General features: G+C 43.6%; 1 protein-coding gene across 2 annotated transcripts in view; it reads right to left on the bottom strand.

Moving 5' to 3' along the window:
- ZDHHC20 (zinc finger DHHC-type palmitoyltransferase 20) overlaps positions 1 to 12,042 on the bottom strand; it is a 49,225-nt gene extending 37,183 nt beyond the window's left edge. For both annotated transcript variants that reach the window (XM_041415980.1, XM_041415982.1), the window contains exon 1: positions 11,843 to 12,042. In XM_041415980.1, coding sequence (XP_041271914.1) covers positions 11,843 to 11,960 — 118 coding nt within the window. In that variant the 5' untranslated portion in view covers positions 11,961 to 12,042. The remainder of the gene's footprint in view (positions 1 to 11,842) is intronic.
- Between the last annotated feature and the right edge of the window lie 5,793 nt (positions 12,043 to 17,835).

The raw sequence follows: 17,835 nt of genomic DNA, 5'->3' as shown, positions 1-17,835 counted from the left end.
GGATGCTCTGCTTTATGACCACATTTCCTACACTCGTGATCACCATGCCCATTGGTACAGGATTCAGAGAAGCATTATCACAGGGACAGGCAAAATGAATTCATATTTCAAACAAGGCAGTTCAAGCTGCACTGCAGAATGTTTCTGTTACTTGTTACCAGCTATCATTATGATTTGTTTTATGGTTTAAACAATATGAACATGATTCTTTCACTAGAACAAGTAATTGAGAGCAGCTGGAGGCTTGCTGCCCAGAAAATACTCTCTTATCACAATAATAAAGCAACTTTTTATTTAACCAAGGTCTTTTCAGCCTCAATACAGAGAGTACATGCATAAATACAACCAGTCTACAGCAGAAATTAGCATAAGCAATGCAAGATACTTCTTGGGTACTGAGTTACATTTAGCAATGAATTTATCTATGACAACTGGGAAGATTTTGCTACGTATTGTGGGAACAGTAAATTCTGTGCTACCACTTACACAGTTCAAAAACATAGATACAAAGGCAGGTGACTTCTGGAACCCACAAAATCCTACAGATGGCTCCTTACCTCTCCATCTACAAAATATTCTTTGAAGTTATACCAAAGGTCTCCTAATGGTCTTCTCAACAAGAGTGCCTGCACTTTTTAATCGATTTCAAAACCAAGAGTTACACTTGGTCAGCACACAGAAGGAAGTGTGGCCAGGTCTTAACCTCAGTCCCACACTTGCGTCCACACCAACTACTGTGTATTGACAGATGTATCAGCCCAAATAACTAAAGGATTTTTCTAAATATGAAGTTAGCACTCAGCTCCAGCAATGCACCCAGTCTGCTGTGCCTGAAAAGCCCCATTCCCCAAGAAGCACTGCTCACTTTCAATTTACCATAATTGCCCAAAATCCGCCTAATGTAACTTGATTTTCTTTGGCTATTTAATTACTATCGACACTGCTCATTCTATTTGCATGCTGATGAGTTTTAAACCCTAGAATTACTTCTACACACTTTCTTCAGCTGGTTACTCATATTACTGGACTTCACTCAATTTTTTACCAAAAATTCTGCTTTATCATAACAGTAACAGCTTTATTGCTCAGTAGCATGGAAGTGCTGTGCATAAATTGCTTCCAATATTGTCTTTAAGCTATCAGACAGAGCCAAAAGAAAGCCTGGTTTCTTCTCAAAAGACAAAGAGAGCTCTTACTTGCATCAGTCAGTGAGCTGTGCTCTCTCTGGCACATCAGCAAATGGGAAAAAGCAGAATTGACAGAAAGGCATGGAAACTCAGAAGCATCTGAGTGGAGCTAGCTAATGTCCACACCACTAATTAATTACATTTGCATTTGAAGGAAAGGTATTTATCCTCAGGCTGGCCAGATCAAGCTCATAGTAACACCACACTCAAGTATCTACATATGTGAAAATGTTTTTGTGTTAGGAATAACTCCCATAGCTCTGTAGCTGATATTACTAGGACACTTGCAAGAGACAGGAGTGACAAACAGGATAATCAGCTGGTGTTGACAAACACTGTGCTGTACAGAGCTGTCTTACACACCCTGCACAAGATTGGGTGTTCTGCAGGTAATACCAGAAACTGCGAGTATATGTCAAGTAAAATCCAAAGCAAGCAAAAATCCCACCCAACCAACGTATATTTTCATAACAGTATTTTTCAGGTAATTAACAATTTACCAATTCTTTTTGATAAAAAGAACACCAAATTTGCAGTTTGTGACTGCCAGTCAATACCTGCCTTGAATATAAAGGTCACCTAAAGCTGTCTTATGGCTGAGGACATTACTAGTAAATACATTTACTTCTACACCAGACAGATGAAAATAAGCAACAGTCTTTATTTATCCGTTCCACAGAACTGGCAAGAGAGCAGAAGTGTCAATCCATGGAGAACAAAAATTCCAGACACAGCTGCTGTGACCTGCAGACCTGAACCCTCACCCAGCAGTGAGAACAGTCAGCAGCCAGGAGGGACCTGCTCTGCTAATCAGGCACCTTTTTATGTTTAGCTTCAGACTCTTCCAAAATCAGTTGTTTCCTTACTTACTTACTGGCCCAGCTTGCAATAAGTGTTTCCTTGAAATGTGAGGATAAAACCTCCTTGCAGAACTCTGTGGATAAAGATCTCCTTGTAAATATCCTTACAAAGCATTAGGCACTCTGTTTTCTGAGGCGAGGATTTTGCTGTCACCAAGTTCACTGAGTAATGGAAGAAATCAAACTGCCCATCAAGCCGACCTCCTCTCATGCATTATGTCACTGGATTCCCTAAGTGAAGATTTAAGTTTGCAATGTTGGTCAGGTTGGACTGGTATTTGCCACCTGAGGTTAAATATTAATTGCCTGTGTTAAGAGCTAATTTTCAGCCAGCAGTACATTGACAACAGAGCAGCCAGTAATGTAATCTACATGGATTCCTCTCAAGATATTAATAAGCCAAGCTCCTGGACTCAGACCTTTAAGGAACTTTTGTATTGAAAAACATGTAATTGAAAAACCAATATATTAGTTGTGGGAGAGTAGTGATGGGGAACTTCTGTCTTCAACAAACTGGACTTGTAAATACTAATAAATATTTTATATTTTTTAAATTATAAGACTATTTATGGAATAAACAAAGGTTTAAAGACTTCTCATGGTGATTTAGGGAATCTGTTCATATATGGCTTATCAAGTTGATTGGTAACAAATGCTGCCATCTTTTGATGCTGGAGGCTTTGCTGCTTGTTCTTTTTGTAAAACAGAATGTTATACATTAAACCTTACTTAGACTAAGACATCCAGAGACAAAGCTTGACTAGATAAGTCTACACCCTCTAGCTTCTTTCCAAAAAGGAAGGAATAACAGCAACTCCCCAGGAACACAAAGATCCAGGTGCAGCAGAGCAAAAAAACCACTGGTAATAAAAGGACAAAGTTTTGGATAGAGGACAAGGTCAGAAGGACACCATTTTGTTGCATCAGGTCTCATTTAAGTACCAGATTACTTAGGAATATGAAAAAGTGACGGCACAAAGACTGTACAAGCCACTGCAAAGGAATTTTTGGATACTCCAGAACATCTAGACTAAATCTTTGATAGTAGTCCAGAGCTAACAGAGAGGCAAGCATATAAAAGAGCAGAGCCTATCATCCAAGAGCTGTCATTCAGTAACTATTGCTTCCAGCAAACAAATAAAACCAAAAAAGTCCTCAGAGCTCACCTGCCTGCTGACAGTTCACCACACATTCTTGGAAAGCACAGTCAGGACTCTAAGAACGTTAACTGAAATACTGTAAATCCCAATGCAATGTGTGCCAAGGGGAGAACAGTTCTGCCTACTGCTCCTCAGAGATGCATTAGGGCTCCCAGGGAAAAGCACTGGAGGTAACATAGCAGGGCTGGCACGCTGCCTAACAAAAAACAAGCAGGGCTTGATGCATGCATGGCTCCTACTGAGAGAATTAACTTCTGCCATCTTCCTAGGCTGTCACCCACTGTAGTAACTCAGTTGCAAGAACATCCTTGGTTGCAGGTGAAGTACTCAGGTGGGGCACTCTGGTGGGGAACCAATGTTTGTGATGTCCAAGAAACGACTGCTGCTGGTTTAACACAAAAGTCAGCGACCACAGTGAGTTGTAGGAAGTTAGATCAGGAGAGTGATTGCTTCTAAGGACCTACAACTAGGTGTGAGTTGGCCCAGATCCTTAAACCTGTTGTCTCCTGAGAGGATACACGGAAACATCATTTGGGATGGGAGCAGGGTGTGCATCTGCTGGACTAAAGACTCCAGAGAAGGATTGCAGCAAGAGGAGAGAGCACTGTCACCTGGCAGGAGACTACCACAAATCCCGAGGCATGGAAGCACAGCTCCTGAGCCCTGCATGTACCTAAAAGCTCTCCCAGATCATTGTTTCTGCTCACAAACAGATTCTCACTTCCACTCTTAACTTGGCAATAGGGTTCTGCAAGTGTGGGAAGTAGTGAGAAACACAGGATATTTACAGCTTTGAGGATTTTAACAGAAAATAGCCACACAAAAGAGAAAACATAACTGAATATAGTACTCAATGGTCTTTAAGCTTTCCACTATCAAAATTTATGATTTGTCTAAATTATTATTACATAAGTTCAAGCCTACTCTCTGCACCACTTGCTGCTTTAGTTTTATCTCAGCAGGTATCTACCATGGAACACAGCCATAATATCTCTGTAGGCAATTACAAAGCCAAAGTCAAACTTTCAAAAAATACAATTATTTAAACACCCCAACATGAAATTTAAGGAGCAGCAGATTAAATAGATAAAAATATACACACACAAAACATCCCCACAAAAATCCTATGTGTACCTTGCATTTTTTTTTTCAGATACTGTAAAAAAACCCACTTGAGTGTTAGTCACACAGGATTTTTCAAAACAGAACAGAAACTAAACTTCTCCAAGAGCTCTGCTCCAAGTTTTGGTCTCCTTTGCAATGTTCAGAGTAAGCCTGCAGGTCACAAACCAACAGATGTTAAATCCTTCAATCAATCACAAAGCAGTATGTGGAAATACACTTCCTTTCTCTCTTTTTTAAAATCCAAACTTGACAAAGCTAAAAGCAATGACTAGTCATCATGAAGAATGATACAGTAGCAGGTTCTCTGCATTCACACCCATGACAAGGCAGTAGATGAGGCACTTGACATAAACTTTAAGTCCCCCACACACAACTGCGAACCAGCTTATACAATAACTATGTGTTTAGGTCTCCTCAAACAAATTATGTCTGTTTCTTTCAAGGTTATTTACATTTAATCTAAACTTTGTTTCATTCTCTCTGCACTGGCAGCTTGCCTAATTCTAGATTAATTTCTTCAAGTTCTAATTTTTTTGGTCACAAAAAGGTTTAGAAAAAGAAAAAAAAAACCCCAAACACCTACCTCTGTGTTTAGCACTTCACAAGAGATGTATAAAAATCCCCGACAAAGGAGACAAACACACATCGAGATGCACAAATGAAATACCACAAACAAAGGAATGCTGCTTAGAAATCCTTTCTCTGTAGATCATACGATTGAAATGGTTCCATGCTTCACATTTAAGACAATGCTGCACCATGTCCAGCACCAGAGAGACTGCTGCAGAAACTGCAAAGGCAAAGCATTCTGCTCTTGTGATCCAATTGTCTTTAACAATCTCACAAGACAATTTTAAGAGTCAGAAGAAAAGATGAAAAGGGCCATTTGGTCTTTTGAGAAAAAAGGAAAAGCAGAGGCTTGAAATGCTTCAGAGGGGGAACTTGACTTCTAGCACAGATAGGGGAAGATGGTGAAAGGTTAGGTACTCAGCTGAAGATTGGGGGGGTGGGGGGGGGAAGGAAAACAGAAGCATGGGAAAAATCTGGCTTGTTTGTTGATGCAGGAGAGGAGTTAAGCACATCCCACAGAAAACGGTTTCGTGACAGCAGAAGGAGGTAATATCAGGGAAGTGGCTAAGAGAACAAATGAATTTGTTGCAATCACATTATCTCTTTTATAACTGAATCACACCTTCGTGGAGATTCAGCTTACACCAAAACAAACATACAAACAAAACAAAACAAAAAAAACAACAAACCAAAAAACCCCCAAAAAAAACCCCCAAAAAAATCAACAAAAAGTGGTCTATGCTTACTTTCCAAATGTTTCTGTTACATTTTATACATTCTAATGAGAAAAAAATGGATACTCATCCTATTACCGGAAGATTATGTACCAGCTGGAAGAAGTTAATGACTGAGATCAAAACTCCATAAAAACTGTTTCAGGAACCTACAGTTTGTAACACTTGTAAGAAAAGTACATGTTAAACCATAAACTCTTACAGTTGTAGGAAACTGTTTAACAGAGTGCTGCACTGAATGGGTGAAAAATGAATGGCATGAATCCTCAGCACTTACAGGCACAACTTTAGACAGACAATTAGAATCTATCTTACTCCCATTTTCCATCACAGTCTCAAGATCCAAGAGTAAAAGCAGGTCCAGTACCATCCAAGCATTTCAACCATCACAGGTATAAGAGAACTCAGCTCTGAAACCCATCTTTAAACCCTGTAAATTCTTTGATTATGAAAAGCATATTCCATTAACTCATAAACATATGAGTCAGTAGAGAACAAAGTTTTAATTATTGAAATTTCAACAGACAGAAGAACCTGAAGTTCACTGTACGTAGAGGGTAAATGACCTCAAAGTAATGTCTACTGAAAATATACGCTTGAAATTCTGGTCCTTTTATCCACAGCGTCTTATAGGAAAACAGAGACTCATAAGTGATGAAGGAACATAAAACTCCTGATTAAAAATGAAAGTGACATTTAGATCTCTGTTCTAGCTCTAGAGGCATACAGAAAAAAACTGACAGAAGTTATTTTCCATAATATTAAATACTCATGCTATCCAAACCCTTTCAAAGCAAGAAGAAAAGCTTTATAGTCCACATCTAGAAGGCAATCAGGATGCACTGCAGCAATGAGTGATCATGGCTACAAGAAAGTAAAACCACAGGAGGAGCTCCTGCTTCGGCTCAGACACTTAGCTCCTTGCTTTCCCTTCTCTACCCTACTCCAAAATCATCCTGCCCACGGACCAGTTTCAGACAAGTGCTGAGGCTCAGGGTAGTCTCACACAAAGTATGTGCCACTAAGTTTCACCAAAGCTGTTGGACAGCAGAAGAGACAAGCCCAAACTCCCTGCTAGCAGAGAGCTGTTCTGAGCTCAGCTGCTCATTTTCTGCCTAGTCCCCTGAGCAAGCTAGGCAACACCAAACTGCTCACGGCACCACACTTCTTTTTGACCAAACAGTAATTAGGGATCAAGGAAAGCTGCCAACTGCTGCAGAGCTGTCAGGAATGGTTAAGCAGATGCAGGGGCTGGGGTGGGCACTGCAGTCAGAGGGCTGGGAGGGAGAAGAGGGATGGAGTCCTTCTGATGACAGAAGAAAGAGCAAGATAACTCCTCAAGAAACCAGGCTGTTGCATTTGGGACAATTTTTTTCATTAGAGGACTGCCAAGAGAGCAGATTGCATTTTAATATAAAAGGCACATGTCCACCTGTCCCTATAAACTAGTATAACCAATACAGTGCAAGGCACCATAGAAGACAATCTTTCTCCTCAGATGAGCACTTAGTTTTCCAATAATGTGTATCGAGTCTGACCACCAGAACAGGAATGCTAATTATTTATAATAACAGAAAAGGTTCTTATTTAAGATGATAATATGCATGCTTATGCTGTGAGATTACAACAAAATTCAATGTATGCAGAGTGGTTACATTTATGTGTTTTTAAATTCATGAGAGGCACGTAAACACAGTTAACTAACTAATGATCTAACCTGTTTAATTGGCTTTCCTTTCCTTGACAGGCAACCCTCTTTTCCTATGGGAATGCCTTTTACATGTTTAACATGCAAATGTTGTACCTCAGTGCTGATACTTCAGCTTTTTCTGTAGTTTGAAATCAGAACTGCTGTTGGTATCACATTGCCATTGCTTGAGAGATATTGCATTAGCATTTTCAGTAGAGATTTCTTTTGGAGGAGGCAGATGGAATTACCTTCTCTCTGTTTATGCAACAGTCTTCAGATGGGGAGTGTTACAAGGGATCACCCTGTGCTCCTCATAAGGGCTGTGCTTTGGGGAACTCAGAGCCAGCTCCCTACTGACAAGAGACATCGCAGTCTCCTGGAACAGCAAGTATAATTTGTACTACTAACACGAAGTTATGCATTCTAAATTACAAACTGCTTTGTTTGCCAGGATTTTAGACACCCTAGACATTACACTGTATCAAAAAAAAAGCAAACCTTCTGCAACTACATGCTATGAAAAGAATACACAACTAGTTTCTCCCATAGCTTTCAAAATCAGAATTTTCCATACTTTGCAGACCCTGAGGCATGAAAACTCTCATTCATTCACAAGCCTACTAAATATGCAAAAAAGTCATTATTCTGAGGACTCCTGGCTCAGGAGAAGAGTCACGACTGTGATTTTCAAAAAAACATAGTCTTCAGTATAAAAATAAAAAGCTAACCTGATCAGGATTTTTAGTTATTTTGTTCTTTTTGATAACACTAGTCACTACACTTTAGTTGGGAGCTGCAGACAACTCAAAGTCAACTAACTCCTCTTTTTCTCAATGTAAGACTGCACTACCAAAGTCTGCAAGTATTTTAGCAAAAGGCTTGCCTGTAAGAAATGAGCTGACTTCACCCACCAACTACATGTGGCAAAACAGTGTCCGGTGACCACCCTCAAACCAGTCTGCACCACAGCCCACCACCCACAAAAACATTTGGGACAGATAATAAGATCCAAGCCAGCCATAAATGAAAGCGAACCACGAGAGAAGTGCTTCACTCTTTCCGAGCATCTGAGGGATGTGGTAAGCAAACACAATCAGTCCAATTCAGCAGCAGCACAATACAGCCATTGTTTACAAAAGCAATGTTAAAAGCAAAACATGTTTTGATAACACAAAGAAACATGAAATGGTTTCAAACTAACAAAAAGCTATTTTACAATATTCTTTATGTATTGCTAGGTGTGTTTTCTTGCAAACAGAGCTCTGGGCAAGATATGTGTGAAAGGAAGAAATAATCTAGTAAGAAAGTGTTCAGTCAGATTTTTCTACATCAAAACACTTAAAAAAGGTCTCTGAGACCTGCCTTGAGTCTTTTGTAGTTCCTTTAGTGAAACATATTCACTGCATTTTTACACTATGCTGACATTCCCTCAACTGACACACATTTGGCTGTTTTCACCTTTCCAATTAGCTTAATAGCTAATTTATTTGATGGATCACAACTACACAGCAAGAGTGATCTAAACAAGCCAGTGTTCAACATCCTCAGAGAGACAGAACGATCCTGGCAGTTCCCATGGGAGGAAAACAATAGACAAGCTCATGAGGCTCCTTTCATCTTACCCACACCAGTCCTCCTCGGTGTTCACAGCCAGTGCGTAAGTAATATAATTTAGGGTTACAGAAGAGGCATAATCCAGTAACTACATACTAGGAGTGAATTACAGACAAGCCTGAGTCCATCAGACACCCAAAGACATTGAGCAATATGTGAGCACCCCATCAGAGGAGGGTGGGGCAAGCAGCACAGAGAAGCAAAACTGAAAGGAAAAGGGTGAGATGACGGAAGAAGCGGCCCCAACTTCACCATCTTCTCCTTTATGATACTACACTAAGCCTGGCTTCCCATTTGATCTACTAATGGAATATATGTTCAACCTTTAATAAATGACCAAGGACTACAAGGGAAAAAAAACCCAAACAAACGGGGAAGAAGTAATAATTGGGGAAATACAGGCTTTCCCCCTTCCTGTTTCCTTGTTAGCATCACATCTGAACAGTTACTGATTTTTTTTAAGAATAAACTTTGAAAAAACACTGATGTCTGTGGGGTTTCAATTTGTCTTTCACCCAGTATTTACTTGAAATTTTCTATTGTGTCTCCTCATTTCTAAAGCTTCCCTTCCTTTGTCTCTCTTTCCTTTACTAGGCACAGATCAGCCTCTTACCAAAGCCATAAGCCCTGCTTTTGTACCCACCCCATGTGAACACTGGCAAAGGCCAGCATTGCCTCATTCATCAGCTGTGTGCTGGAGACACATCCTTGCTCTTCCTCGTAGTACACAGTGCTGTCCTTCCCAAAACAAACAGAACATGGGGAGCACCAGCAGAAAGAAAACCTACCTGCCAAGACAAACAGAAAATCCTGTATTTTGCTCTAAATCCTCTCAATCCTGGTTTGAACTCAACCGCAGAGTAAAAACATGCAAAGGAAAAAACTACAATGCCAAAAAGACCCAAACACAAAATCCCTTTCCTCTTCCTTGGTGAGATGACTTTTTCTCGAGAGTGTAAACAAAATTCAACAGATTAAAAATAAACAACAAAACCCAAACCCCTCCAAACTCACAACAGAAAAAAACCTCACAAGACAAATAAAATCCTTGGTCATCAAGCATGATTTAGGCAAGTAACAACTGAAAAATTCAGTGGCAGCAACAGAAGTCAGTAAGTATTTTGCTTATTAAATGATGCTTTTTCTTAAAAACCTGTATGCACAGACATTAACAGAGCTGATTCCTTAGCAAAAAGTGCTGGTCTTCTAGAAACCAGACTTGGAGACGGAGAAGCTCTTGCATCAACAGGAGCCAATCTTCCCAATAATTTTCACACAAACGAAACCTTAATGAACTCAGAAAAGAACTTTTCAGTTTCTCTGTGTTCATGACAGACAAATCATTCACCAGCACCTAGTCCTGACCCACTCTGTGATCAAGACACAAAGCTGGGAGTCAGAGCTTGAGGCTCTGTTCCCAGTTCAAGCAGAGACCACCTGTTCGACCCCAGGCAAACCTCTTAATCCCGGAGTTTTTGTTCTTTGTTTAAAAATAGCCCTAATCTGCCTTTTGTCATACTAATTAGACTGTAGTGGGTACAGAAAACTTGTAAAATGTGAGTCTATAACCTCACACAGCCGCTTTCAGGACTACTGCTACAGCTACCCCTGCCCCAGACCTCCAGTAGACTGACTCAAATTTGTTTTCAAATGTTTACAGTTTTAAGCATGATTTCTCAGAAAACCTATTTATTCACACAGACAACTGAACAACAGTAATTTGGCAAGTTTGAATACACTGACATATTTGCAACTATCTCATGTCAACATTTTACGTATTACCTCAACAAGCATTATTTTACAACTATGTCTCTACTATTTAAAGTTCAAATAACATTTGTGCCAGTGGTTCATGCTCCAGTCCAGATCTCCAAATACAGAAGGCTGTGAAATAACATCAGCATACAGAAAAGTCATCCAAAATACTAAGTCATTGCAGAAAAAAAAAATGATTATTGCTAATGGAAGGCTGTCTATACCAGTTTACCCAGATACAAAGCACATGCAAACATTTATTTTCTAGCTAGGGATACCAAAGCATGTAGTTTACACAAATAAGAAGCAGTACCAGGACCAACAGATACTAGACAGACCTATATGTAGCTTAAAATAGTTCTTAGTACTTTCGAGGTTCTTCCTCATTTCAGCTTCCTTACTTAAACACGTCAAATGCTCAATAACCCGTTCCTTAGTTTTCCTATGCTGCTTCCAAGTTTCAGCAATTCTGATGAATTCTGCCCATCACAGTTCCCCTCCATTTACCCTGCCCAGAGAAAGCCAACATCCACCCGAACGGAACTTTCCTCCTGAAGACAGTAAAGGGTAAATATCGCCCTGACCGACATCGGCTGCAAGTCAGATTTATATAAAGACGAGCCCTCGTCCAGAAAGCCTAGATACGGCCTGACAAAACCCCTTAAGACCTAAATCCTTTCCCCAGCCCGCTTAAGTTGGATGTTTCCAGCCTCATAATGCTTCAACAGCACCGGGCTTCTGAATGAAAAGGAGGGAGGGGAACCCCCTACACACCCTAAAGGAGTTATTTGATACATCAGATGGATGAACAACAGTAAAATAGAGAGGAAACTCCTCAAGAGGAGACACGAGGGGCTGAGCTCTAGAGAAGTCCCTGTCCCCAGAGGAAGCACCCCAGGCCTCCTCCTCTCCCCTGAATCTGCACAGGCGGCCCCGGGCCGGGATCCCGCCACCATGAGGCACCTGAGGGCGGGAGGACAACAGGTAAACCCGACCCGGAGGGAGCGCCCGAGGAAGGGTCTCCTTCCGCCTGAGCCCGAGCGAAAGCCTGAGGCGGGCGCAGGGAGGGAGGAGGCGGCCGGCAGAGGGTCCTGCCCGCCCGGCCGGCCGGCAGCTCCCGGCGCCGCGACCCTCCCGGTGCACTCACACACACACAGCTCCACCACGTAGGCGTAGTAGGACCAGGCCACGACCAGGGCGATGAAGGCCACGGGCACCCAGGCCAGCACCTTCTGACAGCACTTGAGGACGTGGGACGGCGCCATCTTCCCTGCCGGGCACCGCGGCAGCGCCGGCGCTGCGACGGGCGGGCGGCGGCTGCAGCTCCGGCCGCCGCTGCGGAGCCGGCCCCGGGCGGGCCTGGGCGGGCCGCAGTGGGCGGGAGAGGGGCGGCCCCAGCACCCGCCACCGCCCCCTTCCCGGGGTGCCGGAACGCCTCACTGGATCACAAAATGGTAAGGGGTGGAAGGGACCTCTGGAGATCATCCGGTCCAACCCGCCCGCCCCCCCACCCCACGGTCACCTTAGAGCAGGTGACACAGAAACGCGTCCAGGTGGCTTTGGAATCTCTCCAGAGAGGAAGACTCTATTACTTGCCCGGGCAGCTTGTTCCTGTGCTCTGCTCATCCTCCAAAGAAAGTTCTTCCTCATGTTGAGATTCTTCTTGTGTTTTAGTTTATGGCTATTGCTCCTCGTCCTTTTCACTACTGAAAAGAGCCTGGCACCATCCCCTTGGCACCTGCCTTGGACATATTTATATGCATTGACGAGATTTCCACTCAGTCTTCTCCTCTCTAGACTACACAGGCCCAGCTCCTGGAGTCTCTCCTCATAAGAGATATCCTCCAGTTCCTTAATTATCCTTGTGGTCCTCCACTGAACCCTCACCAGTAGCAAACTTGTTTTTCTTGTACTGAGGAGCCCAGAAGGGGACACAGCACTCCAGCTGTGGCCTCAATGGTGCTGAGTCGTGGGGGAGGATCCCCTCCTTCGACCTGTTGACCACATTCCTCCCGATGCATCCTTCGCCATTGCACCCCGGGGGACCGCTGCCCTCCGCCTCCCTTTGTTCGCACCGGCGAGATCCTCCTCCAGCCATAAAACCTGGCCTTAAACCTCCAGGTTCTGCTCTTTTCCGGTCCTGGCCGGACGGGTCGGTGTCGGGCAGCAAGGCGCTGGGACAGCTCCGGGCGCTGCCGGGCTGCTGCCTGCCCCTGCTCGCCGAGCACTGACACCGCTCAAGCAGCCTGTTGGGTGCCGCCAAGGGAACTCACAAATGACTTTCTGCTCTTTGTTTCATCGGCTTTTCCTGAACGGCGGCGAGCGCCTGACAGCTGAGACCGCACCGCGGCCTCGGGCCGGCGCTGCCTTGCGGGGCTCAGCCTCCGGAGCGCCTGAAATCTTTAGCCTTGCTCTGGCATTGCTGTGGGTGGGATGCCGGGGTCGGAACGGCCCGCGCCATGGCAAAATTCCCTATCTCCCTGCCGAACCAGAGGCTGCTCGCACCAGGAGCACACTCCTGGCCCCAGGCGGCTCCCGCGGCGCTCCGGCACCACCTGGCGGCGGCGGGAGGGACCTCCCGAGCCGAGGGAAACGGAACAGAGAGCATCCATAGGGAACAGACAGCATCCATAGAGAACAGACAGCATACATTGGGAACAGACAGCATCCCATCCATAGGGGATCCATGACGCTGAGGTGAGGGGTGAGGCTGGAACCGCTCAAAAGAGTGCCCTGAAAGAAGGCTTGGACACAACAGGACTGCCACATAGTCCCTGTGAGCCCCTGGAGCTGGTGTGGTGGGCAGCAGCAGTGAGATTGCCTTGGCAGGACAGGGACAAGGCTATGGCCTTGCCTGTTCACAGCATCACAGAATCATCGAGGTTGGAAGAGACCTTCAACATAACAACTGTCAACCCAGCACCATCATAATCACCCCTAAACTATATCCCCAAGTGCCACATCCAGGCTCTCCTTGAACACTTCCAGAGACAGTGACCCCACAGTTGCCCCCTGGGCAACTTATTCCAATGCCTGTCCACTCTTTGAGTGAAAAAAAAATTTGTTCTAATATCTAATCTAAACCTTCCCTGGTGCAACTTAAGGCCATTTCCTCTCAACTTCCCATGCTGGTGAGATAACAAATACTAAGGAGAGTGATCAGGAATTTAGAAGCCTGTGAGCCTTTTACAGCCCCGTTCCTGAAAGAGTTCAAGGACAGACTGGATGTGGCCATGAACAATCTGATCTAGTGGAAGGTGTCCCTGCCCATGGCAGAGGGGTTGAAACAAAATGATCTTTAAGGTCCTTTCCAACCCAAACCACCCTGTGACCCTCTGAACAGCTAACAGTGAGGGGCACCCTGGCCAAATGCCCAATACACAGCCTCTGTATTTGTGGGAATGTGTGTGTGTGTGTGTGTGTGTGTGTGTGTGTGTGTGTGTCCATCTGGGTATCAGAGCAGAGGAATGAAGCAGTGACCTGTGGCCCTGATGTACAGAGCAGGGACATGTGCCCAGGGATCAGGGAAAGATGATCACTGTGGGATCTGAACTCTGGGTATGGGCATGCTTGTGCACACTGTGTATGGGAACATGATCAGGATGGTAGGGAAAGGGATTGCAAGACTGTGCAGTAAGGCAAGGGCTGCAAAAGAAAGGGACTGCAGAAGAGGGAGAGAGTTGGTGTAAGAATTTGGCGTGACCCATTCCTAACAGAGAGCTGTATGGCAAGGGAGGAGTGACTGGTTACATGGATGGCATCTCGGTTATGGCATCTAGTCACTCTGACAAGAAGTACTGACAAGGATAGAGCAGTTTGGATTTAAGGTGAACTAGGACAGTCTTGGTCTGATGTGCTGGTTAGCACATCAGGGATACGGCTAAAGTATTCCAGTTCCTCTAAACTTCATTAATTGTGGCACTTGGGGACATGCTTGAGTGGTGAAGATGGCAGTGCTGGGTTAGCAATTTGGTTTTATGAACGTAGAGGTCTTTTCCAACCCTAACGATTCCATGGTTCTGTTTCTTAAGGGTGTCAAAACATGCCACAACTGCTGGCATGTGCTTTACCTCAAGATCTCATGGGACTGTTAACACTTGGCCTCAAGACAATGGGAAAGGATTTAAATTCTTGGTGTCAAAATAGTATTTGTTAATAATGCTTTTAGAAGTACCTGAGTTTGATACTTCTATGTGCTTTTAGTAATTTAATTGCTGTGTTAGTTTCTTAGTAGTGTATTCAGTGAAGAGACATTGCACTTCCAAGCCTTCAGGAATCTAAGGAGAAGGGACCTGGACCTGGGAAGCAGTTACAAACAACTTTTACCAAGCATGTCCTGCGTGTTACTGTGGCTGTAACAGTCCCCTGGCTGTTACTGTGCCCTGACCATCCTCTTGGCTGTGCTTCCACCAACTTTTCTGACAAAATCCCATTCACAACAAGCACAATTCCTAACATGAAGACTAAGGAGCACAGCCATGAATAAAAAGGTTTAGCCAGCAAACAGTTCACTATGCTAGGGAAGATGTAAGGGGATCCAACATGATCCTCCCTATGCCAGTCTTCCCTGCTGATGCTGACTGCACTTTCACCCACAGAGGTATCAGTGGAGCCGTGTGTGTGTTGACATTCCCTGCTTTTAGCGGGTCCATGCTGAGCTGCAGGAACAGGCACCACGTGTGGTTTGGATGGAGTCTGATGCTGGCAAAGCTGGAAGCTGTGGCATGGCCAGTATTTCAGTTCTGGCTCAGACAGGTGCCTTGGGCAGGATAGAAGGCCAGTGGCTGAGCATAAACCTTGGACAGGACAAACTAAATCAGCTACAATCCAGCAATATTTCCATGCAGCATTTCAGAATGACAGGAACTGAAGTGAGACTGAATTAAACAAGGACAACATGAAGGTTGTGAGGTGGCAGAGAGGGATTATTTATCCCCAGACAGTGCCCCCCACTGAGGAGTTTTGCTGCACAAGGAGCCTCTTGGCACAGCTGGCAGGAACTATCATCTTCCACTCCTGAAAGCCACCTGGGATGTCTCTACAAGGACCTCTTGAGAAGAAATCAGCTCCTTGAAGAGAAGTCAGGCAAGATGGAAGGAAGCTCTGTTAGGAATCACTGAGCACCTGTTTGGCTTCAAATGGCTGCAGTGCAGCTTGTGCAAACTTTGCTGCCTCATTTGTGGGGAGGGACAAGAAATGACACTTGGAGCAGACTCTGGGAAGCTGAAGAGCAACTCAGAATGCCATGTTGTGGGAATAGCTGCTCACCACACTCTCACTGGATCCCATGACTGTCAAATATGGAAAAACAAAAGGCATCTCCTGTCCATTTTCACATCACAACTACACTTCTGGCTGCCCACCTGCTTTAGTCACATCAAAAAATGTGTAAGAGAAGTGAAACATATCCCTTTGCAGCCTCAGCACCAGTTAGGGTCTGTTGCAGTCTTCCAGATGTTTGTTGGTCTCAGAGCAAGGCACTGCAGACACTCCTGGCACTCAGAATTTCTCTCTTTACTATTTAGAGGTTACAATCTACAATTTAATCTCCATTTTGCTTCTGTATTTTTCCCTCAAAGTAGCTCATCTTAAACTCCAGGAGTATGCAATCCCAAGGCAGACACAACCAAACCTCTTAGATGAAGACTGATGCTAAATCATAATTTGTCTCGTTTATTCCTTGTAATATGAGACAAATCAAATGTTTGGAGGCTTTGAATTTCTGATGTACACATAAAACCAACAGAGATTATGCAAAGTGTTTGCTCTTCACATTCCAGTACAGATCATGTAATCTTGTATACATCAACTGCTAGTGATTACTAGCCCTTTTTTGCATTGGATCCAATTTGTAAGTTGTGAGGATGCATTTTTGGTCAAACAGCATGTAAAAATGCTGTTAATTAACAGCATTTAAAATTAATTAATTCAGTTAATTAGTTAATGTCATCCATATTGATTCAGCTCTTGCTTACCTAGCATCCTTTTGTTCAATGATATTCATGTTTGCTAAATTTTTAATTTATTCTAATAGCTCTTCTGTTTCTTCTTCTGATGTTAGGACTTATTTAATTAATTTCCTTTTCTAAAGACTAGTGGCAAAGGATTGTATTTTGGTATCCTTTCTTTTCAATAGCAAATGTAATCTTCTACCCTGTGACTCACCTGCCATTGCTCTAGGAATTACCTTCTGTGCATTATTTAAGTGATGTACACCATGTTTTCAGTAATGTTTGCTCATTCCAATAGTATCAGTTTCAAAGTAGATTAAAACTCAGTAAGAGGCCACATAATGTAAAACAAAAAAATCTGTATCCTGAAAAAAGAAGAAAATTTTAAAATACTTTATTGGAAAGTCTTAAATTAAAACAATTGGTTTTCTTTGGGGTGATTTAGACCTACCAGTTGCTCCATGAGCTGACATTAAAGCTGACAAATTCACCCTAGAGCAGTGGACCAGAGGCACAGTGTTGTGATAGAATGCCTCTGTAGAACATCCCTTCTCCAGGAAAGTGATCATGGCATTCACAAAGTACAGGCTTAGTCCAGCAAGGCTCATCTTCTGGCCCCCCTTGCAGTCCATGGAGAAAGGCCAGGCCCTCCAAGGCTCTTTCAGAGCAGTGAGCTTGCATCTGAAATCCCATGAGAAAAACTCCCGCACATTCCTCTGAATTGGAATTCAGAGAATATTCTGAATTGGAATTCAGGAATATTCTTATAGAATTCCTACAGAATATTCCTCCTTCCATCTTTTCAAACCTGTGTGTCTGAAATTTGGCTGACACAAACCCAGTCATAAAGTGTTCTGCAAGGTGTTGTGTCCATTCTCCCACAGCCTGATGCCATCCATGTTACTTCCACCACTTGGTGAGCCTGGAAAGGCAGGCCAGCCTTCTGCCAGAGGCAGAAGAGAATCACAGAAACATTTTAAAAAGACTTCCAAGATCACCAAGTGCAGCCATTAACCCAGCACTGCCATGTCTACCACCACTAAACCATGACCCCAAGTGCCACATCTACACATTTTTTCAGTTCCTCCAGGGATGGTGACACAACCGCCTCTCTGAGCAGCCTATTGCAGTGCTTGACAACCCTTTATCTGAAGTATTTTTCCCCAGCATCCAATCTAAACTCACAATG

The sequence above is a fragment of the Onychostruthus taczanowskii genome, unplaced genomic scaffold (assembly GCF_017590055.1).
Source record: "Onychostruthus taczanowskii isolate IOZ18803 unplaced genomic scaffold, ASM1759005v1 scaffold50, whole genome shotgun sequence".
NCBI lineage: Eukaryota > Metazoa > Chordata > Aves > Passeriformes > Passeridae > Onychostruthus > Onychostruthus taczanowskii.
Note: the sequence above shows the minus strand (reverse complement) of the source record. Positions and strands in the feature narration are given on the sequence as shown.